Source organism: Pteronotus mesoamericanus, unplaced genomic scaffold, assembly GCF_021234165.1.
Source record: "Pteronotus mesoamericanus isolate MK-2021 breed Mesoamerican mustached bat unplaced genomic scaffold, CSHL_Meso_final scaffold_651, whole genome shotgun sequence".
Taxonomy (NCBI): domain Eukaryota; kingdom Metazoa; phylum Chordata; class Mammalia; order Chiroptera; family Mormoopidae; genus Pteronotus; species Pteronotus mesoamericanus.
In genome coordinates this window covers 8,335,648-8,355,000 of record NW_026555325.1, presented here as the reverse complement: position 1 = coordinate 8,355,000, position 19,353 = coordinate 8,335,648, and the positions used below count along the sequence as shown (strand labels likewise).

General features: G+C 38.5%; 1 protein-coding gene across 1 annotated transcript in view; it reads left to right on the top strand.

Moving 5' to 3' along the window:
• GTDC1 (glycosyltransferase like domain containing 1) overlaps window positions 1–9,101 on the top strand; it is a 365,429-nt gene extending 356,328 nt beyond the window's left edge. The window contains exons 8-10 of the mRNA XM_054562763.1: window positions 2,397–2,467; window positions 3,167–3,258; window positions 8,216–9,101. Coding sequence (XP_054418738.1) covers window positions 2,397–2,467; window positions 3,167–3,258; window positions 8,216–8,299 — 247 coding nt within the window. The 3' untranslated portion in view covers window positions 8,300–9,101. The remainder of the gene's footprint in view (window positions 1–2,396; window positions 2,468–3,166; window positions 3,259–8,215) is intronic.
• Window positions 9,102–19,353: the final 10,252 nt, after the last annotated feature.

Sequence of the window (19,353 nt, the reverse complement as noted above, 5' to 3'; positions counted from 1 at the left end):
CTTGCATCACACAAAAAAGTGCTGTCGATAATTAGCAGTCTTCTGTTATTAGTAGACTCAGGTGTCACAACTGTGTCTCATCCTCATTACAGTAAAAAATTTCACCTATCAGATTCATTATTGCTAGATAATGCGACTGAGAGCCTTTGCAGGCCCTCCAGAAAAGTAATTCAGCCAAGCAAAATTATCAGCTAATTATATTTAGAATCAAAAGCCCAACAACTATTTGCAGATAAATTGTATGAATTGAAGTGAATAGATCTGAATATTAAGATTCATAGATTTAGCAGATGATTTGTTAATTGGAATAAAAAGGTCATTTGCTAGTCATTTTAACAATAGATCAATTGGAACCCCATTTATTATTTAACTGGTAGTGCATAAGAATTGAAATGATGAATAATTGTATTATTGTCAGGAGATGATATGTTTTTCAAAACAAAATGTGAGAAACTTATGAGAATGAATTTTATAAATTTCTTTAAAAACATTATGATCTATGTCATATATTTGAAAACATAGTCCTGATGTAAATAATGTATACAGTAAGGTTTGGTATTTTAACAAGTTAAAATTATAACCAAAAGCGATGGTTGTTTTTTGAGGAACTAGAAATATAAATACATAAGATAATTTACAAATAAAAGTTGAAATCCCATTTATAAATTATTTTCTCCCTAAATCAAACAATGCCATTGATCTCTCACTCTATTTTAATTAGCAGAGGTTTTTTGGAAATGGCATGGTGCATGCTCGTGCGATGACTCAAAATGTAACTTGGCCTGCAATTTTCTTTCGGGGAACAGAACACTCTAATTCAAATCCATTATTAAAAAGCAGATAACATGTGCACTTTCTGAAATGCCTGGGACTTCACTCTTTTGATTTTATGTAATTATAAGAGAATGTTCATACGTATTTGCTTTTCGACTGGCACTGCATTTTAAAACCGAGTGTCTTCAGATAAAGTGCACATTTTCTTTTCGTTCACAAAGAATATCTCTGGTGTACGTGCTCAAAACTTTTGTGAGTGTTTTATAACGCGGTCACAGAGCAGTTTACAGCTGTGCTTACGATCAGAGTTTCTGTGTGCCCTCTACGTATGTAGAGAAGCGATTGTTAGATATTAGTTTGGATTTTGAAATTAATAATTGGTAACTAGATCCTGTACCTTTCCACTGTGTTATTTTGTAACTTCTATCAGTTCTCAAGCAAAACTTTGAACTCAGTGTTTTTCTCAACTTTGCAGCTCAAAGTAAATACTTTTTCACTTAAACTAATATCAGTTAACAATAAAATAGGGAACGCATCACACGCTTAAAAACAGCTTAAATTACCAAAAAAAGCAGCTTAAATTACATGTACTTTATCACTGCAAGTAGACAAGGTAAACATTGACATAACTTCAAATTATTCTTGGGTTGAAAAAATGTGCAGTTCAAAATAAAATTCTGCTTTTGGTCAACATTTTGGATGCAATTCAAAGTTTCTCATAAAATAAACATTTAAAGAGTGTTTTGAATTTCACCGCATAATTCCTAGCCAACAGAAATTGCAGTGGTATCTTTAAGGTTTATTATGTCAGATCAATAGCCATTGTGCGGGCTAACACAGCCACCAAGATGCAGTACCTTCCCTCTGCTTAGCCCTCACTACTGTGATGTGAAGGAAAACTTCCTAGAGGTGGTCCTTGGGGAAAGCCTCTCACAAAGTGAAACTTTCCTGTTTCTTCGTTTAATAACTAAAGTATTCTTTTCTGATAAAAGGAAAAAAGCTGCATTATTAGTCAAGAAAGCAAAATGTTCATTAAGGTAAACTTCATGAGCGTTTTTTTCAGTAAATGGGGGAATAGTTTTATATTCTGCATAATAAGTCGTTTGGAAGCAGGAACTGAAAAATGAAAATGCCCCAACACAACAGATTGTAAATTTTTTCTGATGCTTTTAAAAGTGCCTCTATCATTTCTACGGCTACAGTGTTAAAGTTAAGTATTTGCTATTTTATTTAAACATTTTTGAAAAATGAACATTCTGGGGTTTTGCAGCATTATTAAGAAAAGCTGTCCATACTTTACCATGTTGTTACATGTGTTTATCTGCTGATTATAAAATGTGTTAAACAGCATTTTAAAAACAAAAAAAAAAAATGCAGAGCTGCGCTTTGATTAATTCAGTGAACAAAACATATGCTGTTGGTTCTGTTCTATGAAATTCGTATATGATCAATAAAATCTTTTAAAAGAGCAACTTGGCTTTTAGGCTTGTATTGCCGACCACGTTTATCGTCCCAGTTAACTCTGGGCTCACGCTGTTAACTTAGGCAAACAGAGCTGCTTTCTGGCTATGATAGTAACATGCCTCTAATATATCTTTATCCTCTTTCTAAAATTTCTTCAGGTTGGAAGCTGTGTATTGTGGTTGTTACCCACTTTGTCCCAAAGATTTGGTTTATCCTGAAATATTTCCAGGTAGCTGCTTTAATGTACTTTCCTCTTTGTTGAGATTTAATACATGATTCATGCTGAATGAGAAAGTTTGAAAATAAACTTAGGCGGGAGCAATTGTTTATTTGGCAAGTCAACATGTTAGTGTTAAGGAAAATTTTATGTTTTAATACATTAGAGTAAGCTTATATTTACCATCTGTTCTTTTAAGATAACAAAAAAGCAAGTTTTCAAATAGCATTCTTCATTGTTAGCATACACATCCCATAATGATGGATTTTTATAAGTAGGTCAGTGTTGCTGCAATTGCTTACAGATTTTTTTAGTGATATACAAAGGGAAAATTCGAGGACTGAAAGTCACACCAAATTATTTAAACAATTGACTAGTTAATAATATGCAAGTGTTGTACAGGGTACATACGGCAATAGTACCAGTTCTTTGAAAAGAATCTCATCACTAAATATATCACATATGCATTGTGTTACGTTAGAATAATGTATTTTAATCACCCAAAGGAGATGTCTAAACAGCACAACTACACAGTCTTATTTAGCATTAAACATCCTTGTGAGCTGAGGTAACCTTATAAAATCATGCTTAAATAATGTAAAACATGAGGCGGCACAGAGCAATATGCATTTTTAATTAGTAAAGTGACTAATATCGAGTGTGTGCTTTGAGGTTTTTGTTTCATTAAAAATGTATCTGTTTTTCCTGCAGCTGAATATCTGTATTCTACACCTGAACAGCTTTCAAAAAGGCTCCAGAATTTCTGCAAGAGACCTGATATCATAAGGAAACATCTCTATAAGGTAGTTATTGAGAAGAGATTTAGACAGTATAAATGCCATATTGAAGTAGGAAGAAAAAAATCTTAAAAAAAAACATTTAATTAACATACTAATGTTTAAGGGAAACATGCTAGGGAGGGATATTAGTTGTTACACTAACAAGGATTAATTAAACTGGATGCCAGTTGTATTAACCTAGGTCTTATGAAATACGTGCACTTAATGCATGGTACATGCTTTTTTTTTAAATTTATTGTTTTCTAAGATGACTGTCCTTTACATTTAGCCCCAAGAGGCTTATAAAAATGAACCTGGATTAATATAACTCATTAGTTTAAAAGGAAGTATAGGAAAGATTCTACAATTAGACTAATGAGGATAAGCCTTTCTGCCCATCATAATGAAATCTTCAATCCTCAAAAATTCAGGTGAATGACATCAGTGAAGTTTAGTGTTCCTTTTTAAACTATTTTAAAGATGATTTTTAAAGAATCAAATGTTTCCCTTTCCCAGATTAATAAAATGACACACGAAATCCTCAGTTTGTTTTGATTTAGACTGTCAGTCTCCTCTCTGAATGGCAAAGGCAAAAGGGACATAATTTAAATAGCATCATCATTCAGTCCCTTTATTCATTATCTTTTTACCCTTGTTTGAATCAAGAATTTTACATTGTTGGAATAACAACACAAAGAGACCCTACTAAATGTCTGGGTAATTGAACTGGGATAAATCTGCTTTCTGAGTTTTGAAGGTGGCTCTAGGCCATGAGTAATATACCTTTTTATATTCTTTGAATGTAGCATCTTCATTTTCCATAAATTCAGTGTAGTTTATAATCTAGCAGTTTTATAATCCAGCCTATTTTAATTTTTCTATGTTACTATCTAACCTTCCTACATGAAATACAGTTTACCTCCTTGTGTCTCTTCTTTCTGTTTCATGGCCTAAAATATGTATATACATAGTGATGCATCAAAACATGACTTTGTTTCTGCAGGAAACAGTTAAACTTCAGGAAAAAGGGAGAGAACCAAAAATGCAATTTAACACCCAATTTCAAGCTCATTATCTTTCATTGTCTATTAACTTGGCAATGGTTCAGAAGGTAGCTCATAATAGTTTAAAATGCTGACTGAACAGTTCCAGCTTCAGTATTACTCCTTGAGTCAACACGCTTGGATCGCACACATAGGAGGCTTCACGGGGAAAACAGTCTTCCAAGGTTTACATCCAGATTTCCTAATTTTCAAAGTTCAAGAGTGGTCTTATTTGTATAAAATATTAATCAAGTCTTCCCCATGTGACAGACTGTCAAAATGTATAGATTATAAAAATTGAAGAAATAGAATAATATTAATACAAATGGATTCATTTTCTACTATGACACCAAGCCATTTTCAGGGGGTTCACCGTCAAATTATTGTGGGGTTTTTTTCCCAGTGAATTTTTTTGAGGTTTATTGAGATATAACTGATATACAGCACTGTTTCAGGTATATAGTATGATGACTTTTATATATTGTGAAATGGTTACCACCGTAACTTTAGTTATCATCCATCATCACATACAAAAAAGAAATTTTTTTTTCTAGGATGAGAATGGTGAAGTATTGCTAATTGCATTTCCACCATCAAAATGTATCACTTTTTAACTTTGCTTCAAGTTAGGCCTTATTAACCCTGTTATTCTGCATCTGCAAATTTTTAACCATTTCAAAAGTTACTGCAACAAGTTGCTTTTAGTTACAAAAGAAAACAGATCTCCAGATGAAATATTTAATACAGCTACTGCCATAACATAGCTGTGATTATTTATCTTACAAACAACTTCTGGAAAAACTCTGAAAGAATGTCAGCTTAGTGGTGTGCTGTTAGTATACCAAGTTGTTCCTCAGACAGCTTAGAAGATAACCTATACCTTAAATGTTATTTCATGTTACTACTTTTTATATATATTTTTATTCTGTACATCCTGAAATGCTCCATCTCAAAGTTTTATAAGTTAGTATTTCATGCATAAGCATTAATAAGAATTTATATGTATAGTTCAATTTTATGTTTTTTTTTCTAATATGGATTTTTTTTCTTATATGTTATTATGTATTTTCATATATGTTCTCATTGGCAGAACTTGATATTTATCTAAAAGTTATTCTAAAAAAATAATAAATTGGTCCAAGAATTATAAGTAATTAAGAGCTTGAAAATGCAATTGTTAGGCAAAACAGGAAGAATGACAGGAAGTACTACAGATTCAGTTTGGTTGTTGTAACAGGATTTAGAGCCAAAAGAGAAGAAGAATGCTTTTGAAAACTTTATAAGTAAGATATAATAAGCTATGATATTTATTCACTTATGTTTTATGAATATAAACATTTTCAGGTAACATTTGCCTTCACTAAATACCAGAGAATTATTTCCCCCAAGGCTGCTTTTTACCTACTTTTCTTATGCAATGGAAGAGTCTTTTGTGTGTACTGTAAAGAAAATGTTGAGGGTTTTTTCATTAGATTTATTCCATAGGACAGTGCTGCTTTGCTTTTATAAAACATATGCTTCTAAGATCTAAAAGGATAGAATGTCACTGAATTTTTTAATTTGCTCCTTTTACATTTTTACACCTTATTCTTTTTTTTTTTTTTTTTTGTTAAAAGTTTACATTTTAAAATCATCTCAACGGCTTATCATATAGAGTTCACTTTAGGATAGGATTTTTCATATGGATTCACACTTAGAAATTTAATGACTAGAATAAGGCTACTAACACTTGGCTTTCTTCTCACATGAGACATTATAATTTCAATATGAGTGAGAGTTTGGGGGCTAGAACTTGAAGCAGGATTTGAAACAGAATGCTAGTAACTGAAAAGCAGAAACAGAATCTGATACTTTTTTTCTTAAAGTGACTCTTTCTACTACAAACACTGCCCAAGACTTCTCACCTGAAATGGTTTCAGACTTGAAATGTTTAAATTCCTGCTGTTCAGGCAGTGTTCCCTCCCCACACCCCCTTCTGCGTCTCACATTTTTCTTAGGATAAATCCAGTGCATACAGAAATTAAATGTTTCTTAATTATTTTTTTTAATTTTAAAAAGCTAAAACTATGTCTTTAAAAGTTTACATCTTAGTTTAGTCGCTGACTGCAGCTTTCTTGTACTTTTAGGACGTTTCCTTTTCTAAGTAGGTTAGACACTTTGGCCACATACTTGTCACATAGAAAAAACAGGAACTCTTTATGACTCCCAAGCCTTACTTGAACACAAGATTCTAGAAGTAATCATGAAATAATTAGTCAAGGATTGACTTCTTACACTAACAATTCTTCCTTTTATAACCCAAGCAAGTTTATTACCATGAAGTTGTATACATGTTTTGCCTTACTTTTACTATGTGAATTTACTTTCTGAATATTCCCAACAATGATCTGAGATCAGTACTTTATATTTTTAGAGAACCTTTGATCACTGTATTTTAAAATGCTTTACAAAAAAAAAAAATATATTGCACATTCCCTTGTTACCAGTATTGAAAATAGAACAAAAGGGCAGTTACAAATTACAAATGGGGCAGTTGTATAAGTAGGTACTTCCCAGACTAAAGTCTGTTCCATTTTTATACCTGTCCTATCTCTCATTACTTTTATTTACAAATTGAGCAATATTCTGTGGGGGTGGAGGGTGGCAGGGAAGAGATGTCATTCTTTCTCATGCCTTACAAAAGTGACCTGTAGTTTCTTTAGATTTTTCAAATGTCAGCTGTTGATTTTTATTTTGTCCTCTTCAAGTTCTTTAACATTCTAGAAATCTTTGTAACGTGCTGTTATTCAGAGAAGAGAAGAATTTTCAAATTTCTGCCTAAAAGTGAATCCGAACAATGATTAAGCTTATCATTCAGACTCGGCACCCAGAAAAGTTGTTTGTGGTTGTCTTAAATGTATCAGGCCATATCTGCCCCAACCATAACCAAGCCACTTTAAGTTTCCTTTAAGAGACCGGTCACTTTATAGTCTCCTTTTAATTTGAGCTTATACTCTACACGTGAACAAGGCATTGCTCATTAATATGAACAGCCTCTGAAGTCATTACATTTTCCTTAAGAATGAAAACTTAAACGCCTGTGACATTTTTAGAACTTCTAAACTCCCGCAACAGCACCAGCACAGTTTAAGGCAAATTCTCAGTGTCAGCCTCCCTCCCTCCTCCCCACGCTGCCTTCTCTCCTACTTCACTTCCTTCCTTGATTTTGTCTTGGTTTTCCTTTGATTTGTCTGAGTAAAACAAAAGTAAAAATTCTTTAGCACAATAGGTATACTTTGGGTGATTCAGATCAGTTAGGAACTTTGACTTCTTGTCTTTCTCTGCTACTCATTTGCAGCGTAGCTCTAGGTGAACTTCTTAACTTCTGTATGATTCATCTGTAAACTTGGAAGACTTTTTTTCCTTAATTCTTAAAAGCATTTTCCCCATGAGGTATAGCTATAATGAAATAACTAGTATAAACCCATTAGTAAACTTGAAGAGCTTTATAAATTCCACGTAATTGTAATGGCATTTCTCTTGTCCCTTCACCACTTAAAAGTAAAATTCACGTTAGCAAAAACATGTATATCTTGTGTTTATAAAAGTTAAAAGTTGGATGATAAACTCCTAATAGCTGTCATCCATAACATAAACCAGAAAATATATGTGCAGCAGAATGTACCCATTTGCAAAACAAACAAAAACAAAAGAAAAACCAACCAAACAAACAAACAAACCAGGAGCCTTCCCCTGTGGTTGAAAATAGTTCTCTTTGAAACCAATCAGAAACCGGAATTTCCTGAGGTGATAAAACTCGAGAACCATTTACTTGGTGGCTTTTTGAAATCGAACTGATGTCAGTTATGCAAATTCACCGTATGAATTGTCAGCACACTTCAGCCTTTCGGTCGTTAATGCTTCTTCACTGCTTTCTCTTCTCTCCCTTCCTCTTACAGGGTGACATGAATCCTTTTTCTTGGGCAGCCCTACATGGTAAATTCAGGTCTCTGCTTACAACAGAACCAAGGGAAGATTTGTGACAGATGGGGCTAAGTCACAAACTTGCAGCCTAAGGCAGAATCTGTAGAACTTTCCAGAGTGTGCCCATATTTACCTGATCAGAGAGAACAGAAAATCTGCAGAGGAAGCTGAGCCTGGCTGCTTGTCATAGCTGACACAGAGCCATCTGCCACAAACCTGTGGCGGCTTCAGATCTCCAATCCCTGCCACCACCCCAACTCAAATTAAATACAGATTCCTAGAGACGTTATGATGGTTACACATGTCCTCGGCATCACATGGAGGAGACTGTTCAAAAAAAAATATGTGGCCTGTTGTATAACCGCACTCATGTATCCCATATGTGGTGCCACATTGAATTTCCGGTGGAATCCGTTTTTATCCTTTGTACTGGATGACATGGTGCCTGAATTCTTTCTCTTTGCCGACATGATGGCAGCCAAACTGCAGCTTCAAACACTCGCACTTGGCTGGGTTTCTACCTGGGTTGCCAGGTTATCACCCGAGCCCCGTTGGGTCCTCAGAGGGCCACGGGGTCTGAAAGGAGGATCAGGATGCTATGGGGCTAATTGGGCAGCCCTCTCAGAATTGTTTGTGGCGAAGGGCTGCTTTAGCACTCTCCTGTTAGCAAATTAATGACTCCCTGGCACAGGCGTTTTTAAGTGGAGGTATTAATAAGGGGTCTGGCAGGTATTCCCATGATTCACAGGGTTACATTTGCATTTAATTTATCTTAAAGAAAGTTGCAAGATAAACAGCTGTAATTCGAACAAACGTGGGAAATACTGTGAGTGGGGCCACCTTACCCATAAAATGAACACTGAGGTACTTGTTTTCATTTTTTTCATGGGTAAAAATAGAGAAATCAAAATACTTCTAACAAAACCAGTACTTTTGATGTAAATATTTCTTGAAAATATTTGGATACAGCTACAAATATAGTATTTTCAAGACAAATCACTTACACTCCAATAGTTAAGCTGCTGTATTTGTGGATGTAAAGATGTTTTGAATGGCTAGATTGTAAAATAAATTTTTAATAAAGTGCCCTCTGCCATTTTTAATTAAAATACCTCATTTACATGTAACTGTGTACATCGATGGGTACGTTTCTCACTAAACACTTTCCTTGTGTCAAGAGACATTGAATACAATTGTTTCTTTTCCGGATGAACAAGGATCTGTTTTGCAAATGTTTGTAAGATATTATGACATTTCCAAGATTTTCTTTGCATTCTGGAAAGCAGGAGGTAAACATTTGTAGTCATTAAGGTAAAGTCTGTTGATAAACCATCTTCTGTTTACTGGCAGGTAAATTGTAACTTTCCTAGCGTTAGAAATGAGTTACTTCGATGCACTGCAGCCTGAGGAGCAGCCGGGAAGAGAAGGGTAGACCAGGGCCCTGGGTCGTCCAGCAGGCTTCCTGCATAGGGCAGGCAGCGGTTTACGCTTCCAGGAGGGCCCGCTGATAGGCAGCAAAATTGTAAGCACAAACGAGTGAAGGTCAGGGAGCCAGATGGAGTCCTGGCCACAGAGGCCCTTGCAGATCAAAGAAAGCAGGAGTTCAGGGTCCGTGAGGCTGGGAATTTAAAAGCAGAAACAGTAAGAAGCAGAAACAACAAGGTCCATTTTGCACAGAGCGCCCTCTCCCTAACCAGCATAAGACCCAAAGTATGCGATGGCACATCACAGCACTGGCTTTGAGGCCTAGTGTGTGGGGAAGGCACTGAGCCAACTGCCTCCTCACCCACAGACCGAAGGGCGCAGGGGTTATTTCCAAGTCCGTTTAGATTGGACACTGTGGCACTCGTCACCTGTCAGGTGTACTCCCTTCGAGTGCAAAGTAAAGATACAAACATGCACCAGAGATTTTTAGACACCTCTCCAGGGCAGTGTTTACCATCTAAGGAGGTGAATGACACCGGTAAGTTTGCTTCAGTCACAAAGGTGCCGCATCATAGATAGCATCTTCTCAAAGTAATACTATAATCTCCAGCCAAGACACAGTGCTTAGTTTACTATGTTTTTCAATCCTGAAAATAGTGGGCACACATGTTATAATGGCGAGATACTGTATTCACAACAACTATCCATATATATTTTCTCACTAATTAATGGGGCGGGGCAGGGGGCAGCTACCTTTCAAACATTTAAAGATTTCCCTGATTTTGGCAAATACAGTGTTGAAAATTACCTATGTGTGGAATGTCTTCTACACTCATAAACTCAAATTGAATTTTGTCATTAGCTATGACCAGCATTCCTTCCTGAATAAAAATTTACATTAAAGTCATCCCTTCTTAAAACTATGTGGTCACATTTGGCAGATAAGCAAGAAAATGTTTGTAAATGTGTTCTTAACATTGGAAAAGACAAATCTTTGTGGGGGCGGTGCCCACACGTGCTTCCCAACACCCATGATATGGTGGAATGAAGTGTTATTAACCACGTTAATCTATATTTTGTTAAAGTCAGAGAATAATTGAGAAGACAAGTTGATTCTTTAATTTTTGTTCCCCTTACTCTCACAAGGGAGCTGATAGTTAAAATTAAGTATATTTTAATAATTTAATTTCAAAGACTAAAATTAAGAGAATGGAATGTTTAAAACAAGACCAATGTTTTCAACACGTACATTAAAAACAAGAATTTTTTTCTCTGTCAGACACAGTGTCCATGAGGCTTGCCCTGAATTTACTTATCTAGGTAACACTCTAGCTAGGTGTTTCTATAATAAAATAACAGGGCACCTAGTTCTTAACCTACTCATTATATACCATGTTGATCAGGAATAGGCCAAGAGACCTTTCTCAAAACGCTGCTGTTTAATAAGCTTCCTTCAAACACGGTAACGTATACATGCCCTTCCCTCACTCACAGCTCTTCAGTCACGCCCCATAAAGATGGCAGCAGATTCAGTAAGTCAGTGGAAACTCTCAGCCATGGAGGGCTGCAGAGATTCATTTCAACACCTTGAAATGCATCTGGAAGCAAAGATTTCATTTTATGTTGAAGGTGTTAATTATATTTGATATTTTTAAGAGAAAAATCTGTTTTTGAGAAAGCATCTGCTACCCAGAAATATTATGAGACACAAAAAAAATTTCATTTAAGTTTCATACTTTCTGTGGGTGATAGAATCACTTTTCAAATGATAGTGTGTGCCGTCTTTTAATGTTGACATATTCTATGAATCTCATTCTTCCATTGACTACTGACAAGCGTAGCCTGAAGTGCCTTTCTGTTTCAGTGGAAAATTGAGTGGTATTTAGTATCAGAGTTTTAACAATATCAGATATTTAACAATAGAATATATTACCAACCACTGACATGAACATGTTTCATTTTAAAATTTGAATTGCATACAGAACAACTAACATTTCTGGAAAATTCCCTCCCTTAAAACTATTCATTACAATTTAACTGGAAAATGTTTAAAACATGCAAATAATTCTGTGTGCTGCTCAAAGATGTGCATATTATGTGATTAAAGTGTAACCCCCCCCCCAAAAAAAAAAACATGTGAATCAACACCAAAACACAATGGTAGTTAAGTCAGAGGAGCAACAGTAGAAAGAACTGACATATAACTGGTAGAGGAACATTCACAGTACAGTTAATGGTCTATTTCTTAGGCTGGGCCATAGTACACATGGGCTTATCCCTACTCTTTATGACTTTCTACATATCTGAAATGCTATTTTGGCTGTACCTTTTCATCAGAGCTATAAATACTTTGGGAAGCCTGTGGTTAATTTTGCTACCATGCTATCCTTAACGTTTCTTGACTCTAAACTATTGGTCAAGTCAGAAAACCATTTTTCCTCAGACTGTTAAAGAAAAGTGCCCTAACTGCCAATTTTGCATGACAAGATTCCCCTGCTTCCCACGAGGCAAGGACCTAACCTTGACACTAAAAGAAATCAAACTCTGAAGAAAGTTGGACTTGACTCTCCATGGATTCCTTTTCCCCAGCGGGGGAGGGAGGGGGCTTCTGATCACCTTTTGTAACTATGTATTAGAAGCAATGCCTGATTGTTCCTAATACAAGATGGGAAATATTTAGCTCTAGAAATGTTAAATGAGCCGGTCTTCCTATCTTGACAAATTCAGAGCTGCATGGTAGAGCACAGCACTGTCTGATTTCCTAACCACTCTGTCTGCCTGCTTCCTGTGTTTGGTACCTGTCTCTTTCCCTCTTTAAGACCCAGGAACCTAGTGTGGGCTCTGTCCTTTCACTGCAGTCCATCCCGTGAAAGAGAGTCCTCCCTAGGACCCTTACGATGCCCTGCCTGCGTGGGAGGCACACGGGATTTCAGGAACCGAGATCCCCCCTCACCCTATGGCCTGTTTTCCTAACTTAAAATGTGGGATCCGTGTCCTTGGGGTCCTCCCATTGTCTATCATTACCTGATTGATGCTTTATTCTCTCCCGTAGCTCTATCGTAATGACGCTCAACCCTAGAACAGGTTCATAATGGTTCTTATAAACTGATATAAAGCACTGATGTTTTGTGGGAGATAATCTAAAATGCTTCTGTTGCTGTTCTACCAGTTACTACATTTCTATGGCGGACTTAAGGTGGGGTGCTAGAAGATGCAACTGCTACTAAGAATACCTCTGTAACACCTTTCTTGGAATTTGAAGTCCTTTATATATGAAAATTTAACATTTCCATTATTACTTCACAAATGAGAAAATTAAGGCAGTAGATATGGCATATTAGGAGCCACTGTGTAACAAAGATGTTTTGTTTAAACCTTTCTCTGCATGAGACAGTGTCATTGTCACCTACATGTCCTTCAGGAAGCACCATATTCAGAATTCATGGCTCAGAGGGACCCCTAGTTTCCTTCTCTTTCTCCCCCAACCAAGCAAGAGAGTGGAAAGAGAAGCAAGGGGTTGTTTCATTGCCCACATTGGTTAAAGGGGGCACAAGAGACCATGTAGGATAGCCAATACTTTAAGTGTTGTTATTACTATTATTAAACCACTCCTTGTAATCTTACTATCTGCTGATTTACACACGTAAGTAACTTACCTGGCTCTCCTGGTAAGCATTTATGTCTTACAGCATGCATGTTATAGGTATGGGGAAACTGAGGGCCTAAGGAGAAGCTGCGTTGCTGTGGGTCCCCGTGGTGGTAGAGGCAGGTCTAGAACTCAGCCTCTCTGAGGAGGCGGTGGTCAATTCAGTTGGTCAAAACCATCCCTTAAAGGAGGGGAAGAGGAAAAATACCTCCATCTTCTCTTTTTGCCTTCTGCTGCTTCTCTTACTGTTAGAAGAAACATGGATTAATTAGTTGCTAGTAACTTACTGTAGATATAGCACATGTTACTCCTGGTTGCATTTGTATTCTTAGTGACTGTAAGAAGAAGAATGCAAAAGAACGTATTCCTGGTACTAAAATCTCAGACTCTGTGGATATTTCTGAACAGCTGAGTCTTCTCTATTGCCTTTCCTATCATATGGCAATGAAGCTGTTTATCCACAGAGGAATAGGCTGGCTCTTCATCCAAAAGGCAGTCCCTGCGATCTTGCCTGGTGCAAAGGGCCTAGGGCAGAGGGAGCAGGTGGCATCAGCCTCAGCAGCACCTTTAATTTTGTAGCACAGGACCTGCTTCCTCTCAGCTCAAACTGATAACCCAGAAATTACATCCTGAAACTTATTTGCCCGAAAAGAAAAGGGGAGGGATAACTTAAAAAGAAGATACTTCTAATATGGTATTAGACTGTAATTCACAGGGAAATTTATGCCTGAGATATGAATTTCTGAAAATATGGGGTTTTTTTAAAGGGGAACACTGACACATCCTTAATTATAGAGTAATAAATACCAATGGTGTATTATCTTCCGATATTTCTTTACACAGATATCAAAGCATGCAGCTGTTTTTGAAAACTGATAATCAAGTGCAATATAAGTATATTATATCTTGCACTTACAACAAACCCTTCAACTAAGCAGTCTCATGGAGCACTTCACAGTGAGAAACAGAATTGCTTATAGTAGAAACCTAACTGAATAAATTAGCCTTGAATTGTAACTTAAGAATCATAGTCAAACCAAAATGCCTGTCCTTGCCAGGAAAGGCATTCCAAAGGCAAAGAGTAAGCCAAGTGAAAAGCCTCTGCTTCAGGACTATGGAGGCAGAGCTCAAAAGCCAGCAGAACTTAATGATCAATCAGAAAATTGTAGAGCAGTAACTACACCACTGAAGGGTATATAAAAATTGTACAAAGCATTAATGGTGGAATGGGGAGGTGGAATAGGATTTTAACAGAAAGCATTAAGATCTCAGAAGCTCTATTTATTGCTTTCATTCCAGACAGCAAAAGAGAGACAAACATCGTCAAAAAAAAAAAAGTATGTGGACAAATGTGGGGGGTAGGAAAGGAAATGAAGGTTAAACAAGGCCAATATGATTCAGAATGAAAGAAGGGAGGCAAGTATAAGGAGCCAGCTGCAATTACTAAATGTTACATTAAGAAGAGCTGAAAATGAGAGGGGGAGGTCTGGGTATTTTACTAAGTGGATTAATGCCTTCCTTGGGTGTCTGAAGTTGCAGATTTTAATTTATTTGGTGTAGGATTTTATTGTGAAATTCTTAATGGGGTGGGGGGGATAAATTGGGGTAATTATAAACACTTAGAAAGGAGAGCATATAATATGTTTTATAAGTTTAACTATAGTAAACACAAGCTTTAAAAGCGATGGACAAACGTGTATAGTAAAGAAAAAAGATTAGCCGTAATAATAGAATTGAAAGGAAAATTAGAGGTACATACAAAAAAACAAAAATGAAAAAATAACAGATGTGTGAAGCCAAGGATTTTTGAGGGACTTAGGGGTGAGTTTTATTGCTGCTCTCCTTTCTCCACCCATTTGAAAAAAAATAAATCAGAACTCTGGCATTTAGGAACCTAGTCATGAACATCCTTTATTAATATAAACTTAATCCTGTGCTGTTCTTTGGTGGGTGGTAAAAACATGAACTAACAACAACTGGCCTGAAACAACCACAAACACTGGAAAGCTAAAAGGAAAGAAAAACTCCTAATTCGCTCTTTCACCTTATTTATTTTACTGAAGGATAAAGTTAAAAAGGGAGAAGGGTGTGGCTAAATCACAGAAGGACTAGATGCTTCAAGGGAGATTTTAAAGGTTTTTCTAAATATGTATCTGAAGGTGGGAGATGGGCTTGGAGCCTAGTAAGATTTGCATTTATTAACCACTTCTGGGAAGGTGGGAAATAAGGAAGGTGCTCTGCCTTCAACATCTGAAGAGACAAAAGCAGAAAGAATCCTGTTCATATTGCCTGAGAGCTGTCATCTGGCTGGAAACCAGTCCACAAATGTATTGGCTCAGGCATTTGCCAGACCAATAACATTAGGAATTGTTTCAATTGAGAATATGGATCAGGAGGTATTTAAGAATTATTGATATGCAGCTATTAATCTTGAATGCAAATAGCATTATTTGGGGTGTGGGAAAATCACTTAACTTGAACCACATGAAAAAGCACTTTGAAAGAAAATTTTAGTGCTGTGTGGAAAATGGCATTGGTGAAAACATACAAATCAAAAATGGAAAAATATCTACAAAAAGGAAGATTGGAAAAATGAAGCAAAGTGGCCTTGTTGCCTTCAAAGTGGTGCATCAGTTGCATCAGTAAACAGGTTACTAGCAACAAACCAAAATCCCTATACTAAAGCTGGTCCAGCAAAAAGCTGGAGAAAGTACAGAAGACTGCAGTGCTTTGGGGGCTCAGGGTGCCTTGGCAAAGGTCATCTCTAATTTTAGTGTTAGAAATGAAGGCACAGAAGGAGAGATTTTAATGATCCGTGAGTGGGCTTTGGCTTCTGAACACTCCTCTCCCCCTCCGTGGAGAATTTAGGACACCGTGGAGTTGAGATACTGTCTTAAGTCCCAGGGACAGGGTGATTGTTTTGTGACCATAATAAATGAAGAGGAAAGGCATCAAGCACACCTCTCTCTCCTCTTTCCTATTGAGCCCAAGACCTATGAGGGGAATTTGTGCTCTCCAGTGCTTGCAGCTATGTCCCCTGCTTTCAATCGGCCTGGCTTTTCCCCTGGATTTCTAATGTTGTGAGACCGGGCCAGAACACATGGAATCTACAAAATTGCAAAACTGAGAGAGAGAGAGAGAGAGAGAGAAAGTGTGTGCGTGTGTGTGTGCGCGCGCGCGCCCTATAGGATTTTACTGAAGATAATGAATTGCAACACCTTCAGCACCAAACTTTGAAACTTAAAAATGTATGAGTAATGAAGTTTTTCAGAAGCAAAGTGTGCTCGAATAGAGTATTTATAGTTCCTTTTTTTGTTGAGGTTCCCCAAACCTTAGGGTGCATCAACAAACTGTCCTCCTACACGACGGAGCAGAGCGTGCAGCTGCGATTTGGCCCCAGGCACCACCTACCTAGAGTCACTACCTAATGCATTTTACATTTGCACAGATATAAAAGAGGGAAGAAAAGAATAAACGACGAGAAGGGGCCTTCCCCCACTCAGCGGTCTGTGTTTCCTTTTGTCGCGGCGGTCAGCTGACACATGGAAAATGTGGTGCATGGTTTTGCTTGCCTTTAATCTGTAATTAAGGATTCCTTGTCTGGGGCTTGCTACCTCTTTTCTCCTTCCCTTCCTGCCTCTCGGGTCTTCCGCCCTCAGTCGGGTCTGGCCCCACGCCGCTGACTGAGGGCTTCGGGTCGCCCGGCTGGGCCGCAGGCAGTGAGGAGCGGCGGGGCGCGGGGACATCGGTCCAACAGGGCGCTCGGTGGCCCGAGCGCGCGCGCCCCGACTCGTCCTGGTGCCCCGACAAGCCTGAGCTTAGCGTCCCGGTAGCTGCGCCCAAGTGGCCGAAAGCTAGAAGGGTCGCTCCGCGGGTCTCCTGGAAGACCCTGGGGCGCCACTGACTCCCTGGCCGCGAGTCCTCTCCCCCGCGCCGAGGCGCCTTCGCGGCCGGCGAGCCCGCGCTCCTGTCCCCCTGGCGCCCGCCCTTGAGGCCCCGCGTCATCGCGTCCAAACAGGGTGGGAGAAGTGCTGCACCTCTTCTGGGCGCGAAAAAATTGGGGAGGAAGACGACGATGAGGTCACGAAGTCATAACTGAGCCCTGTCGGCGGCGTTGAGACCAGAGCCCAGAACGGGAGGGACCCTAGGACCAGAGTCTCGTCCAAGAGTGCAGGGCCGAGCGAGCCCCCAGCGGCGGCCCGCGCCCGCGCTCAAATTCACACGGGCTCCTCGCTGCCCCGGCTGGCACGCGCACGATGGCGCGCGTACAGCCCGGCACGCGCGCACTGTCACGCACACACACTGGCACGCACCCGACACGCGCGCACGGACGCTCACATGCTGACACTCGCGCACACGGCGGGTGGCCCACTGCTGCCCTTGCCATTTGTGCAGGACTGGAACGGTCCGGATCGGGCACCCCCCGGAAGGCAGCGCAGCTCTGGCGGGCAGAACTCTTTTTTTCTCTTTTCGTCTAAGGATTTTATTGAATGTGGTTTCCTGAGACAGCTAGGCTGAATCTTCAGTGAGAGAATACGGTGAAGATGCACTCAGCAAAAACAGAAATACTGATTTCTATCCTCCCCTTAAAAAAAAAAAATTATCTTAAAGCAAAAACCGAGAAGGGAGTGGGGAGGGGCACAGAGACTTTCCTGGCGGGGCTTCAGTCTGTTAATTGAAAAATACTCCTGCCTCTCTCATATTTAAGACGTGCGATTTCAATCCCACCCCAGCCCTCAGGTAGCTGTGCTATTCACTCCATACCTATGTTTTTGAATACGAACTTTGTTTCTTCTCTTAGCCGCCAACTGATTATTGAAGGGGAGAGAAGAGGGGTTAATCGGTATTTGGGCGGGAGAATTATTTAGAAGCATAACATCGATTTGTCACTCACTTGGTCTAGGTAATTTTCCAGAAACCTTGGGAAAACATTTAATATTAGTGGAGGCTTCTAAATTTTTTAAAGTCTCCCCCATTTAGTATTATTATTTATTAGGTATATATTTCAGTGTACACATTTAGAATTGTTTATGCAGGAGGAAAAAAAAATGCCCTTTGTCTTGGGTTCCAGCCTTGCAAGTGTGCATTTCTGTCCATTTAGGCTGCAGCATAATTTTCTCCCTTTCCCACCATTAGAGGATGTTAAAGGGGTGCACACGAGTGGCCAAATATGAGAGCTTTTCCTGGAGTGTCCATGGTCATTGCTGGCATCTGTTACTCAAGATTGCCATCCCTGCCCCTATTCCCACCCTGGTTTGAAGTATTCTTCAAATTGTGGACTTGAACATATGGGTTATTTGGTCGGTTGCTTAAAATGTGAAAAGAGCAGCCCAGGGGTAAACTGAGGTAGGGGAGGATGGCCTACATAAGCCTCCCCTTGGAAGGCTGCGCAAGAACACATGCAAAGAGCATTGAGAAGAGACTGTCTGTAAACAATGATAATCGAGGCTTTCAAAAAACACAAAACGGATTGAAAGATCTGATTCGTTATTTATTCATCATAGCACAACTTTGCAAATCTGAGAATAGTGTTTGAAAACCTAGTACCTTCTATTTTCTACATCAACTCAGCAGATGGGGCTCCCTTTCCAAACTGTGGCTAAAGGGTTAAAGCTATAATTTCAGAAAAGAATCTCAAGAAATGACATTAAGATACGATACATTTCCTCTTTTTTTCTGGCAATAATATCCCCCCAAAGAAAAAATATATACTTATTGATATCATGATAATGTTTCTCATTCTGAGTACAAGTGTCAGAATGATTCCTCTTTCTGGAAGTGTTTTTAAAACTGCGAGGACACTTTCACTACTATGAAAGCTGACAAGCCAATGAAAAGGAATTTCTTTTAACTCCATAATAGCAGGTTACATAGTAAATGAACACTGATGGTCAAATAGCCAATTATGGTATAAATATCTTTTGTTTACGGAGAGGTGTTAGATGAGGCTTGGGAGTACAAAGGATTATGCCCATCTAAGCTACCATTTGTTCTTCAACCCATTATGTCTTCCCTTAAAAAGGCCAGTGCCATTGTAGGTAA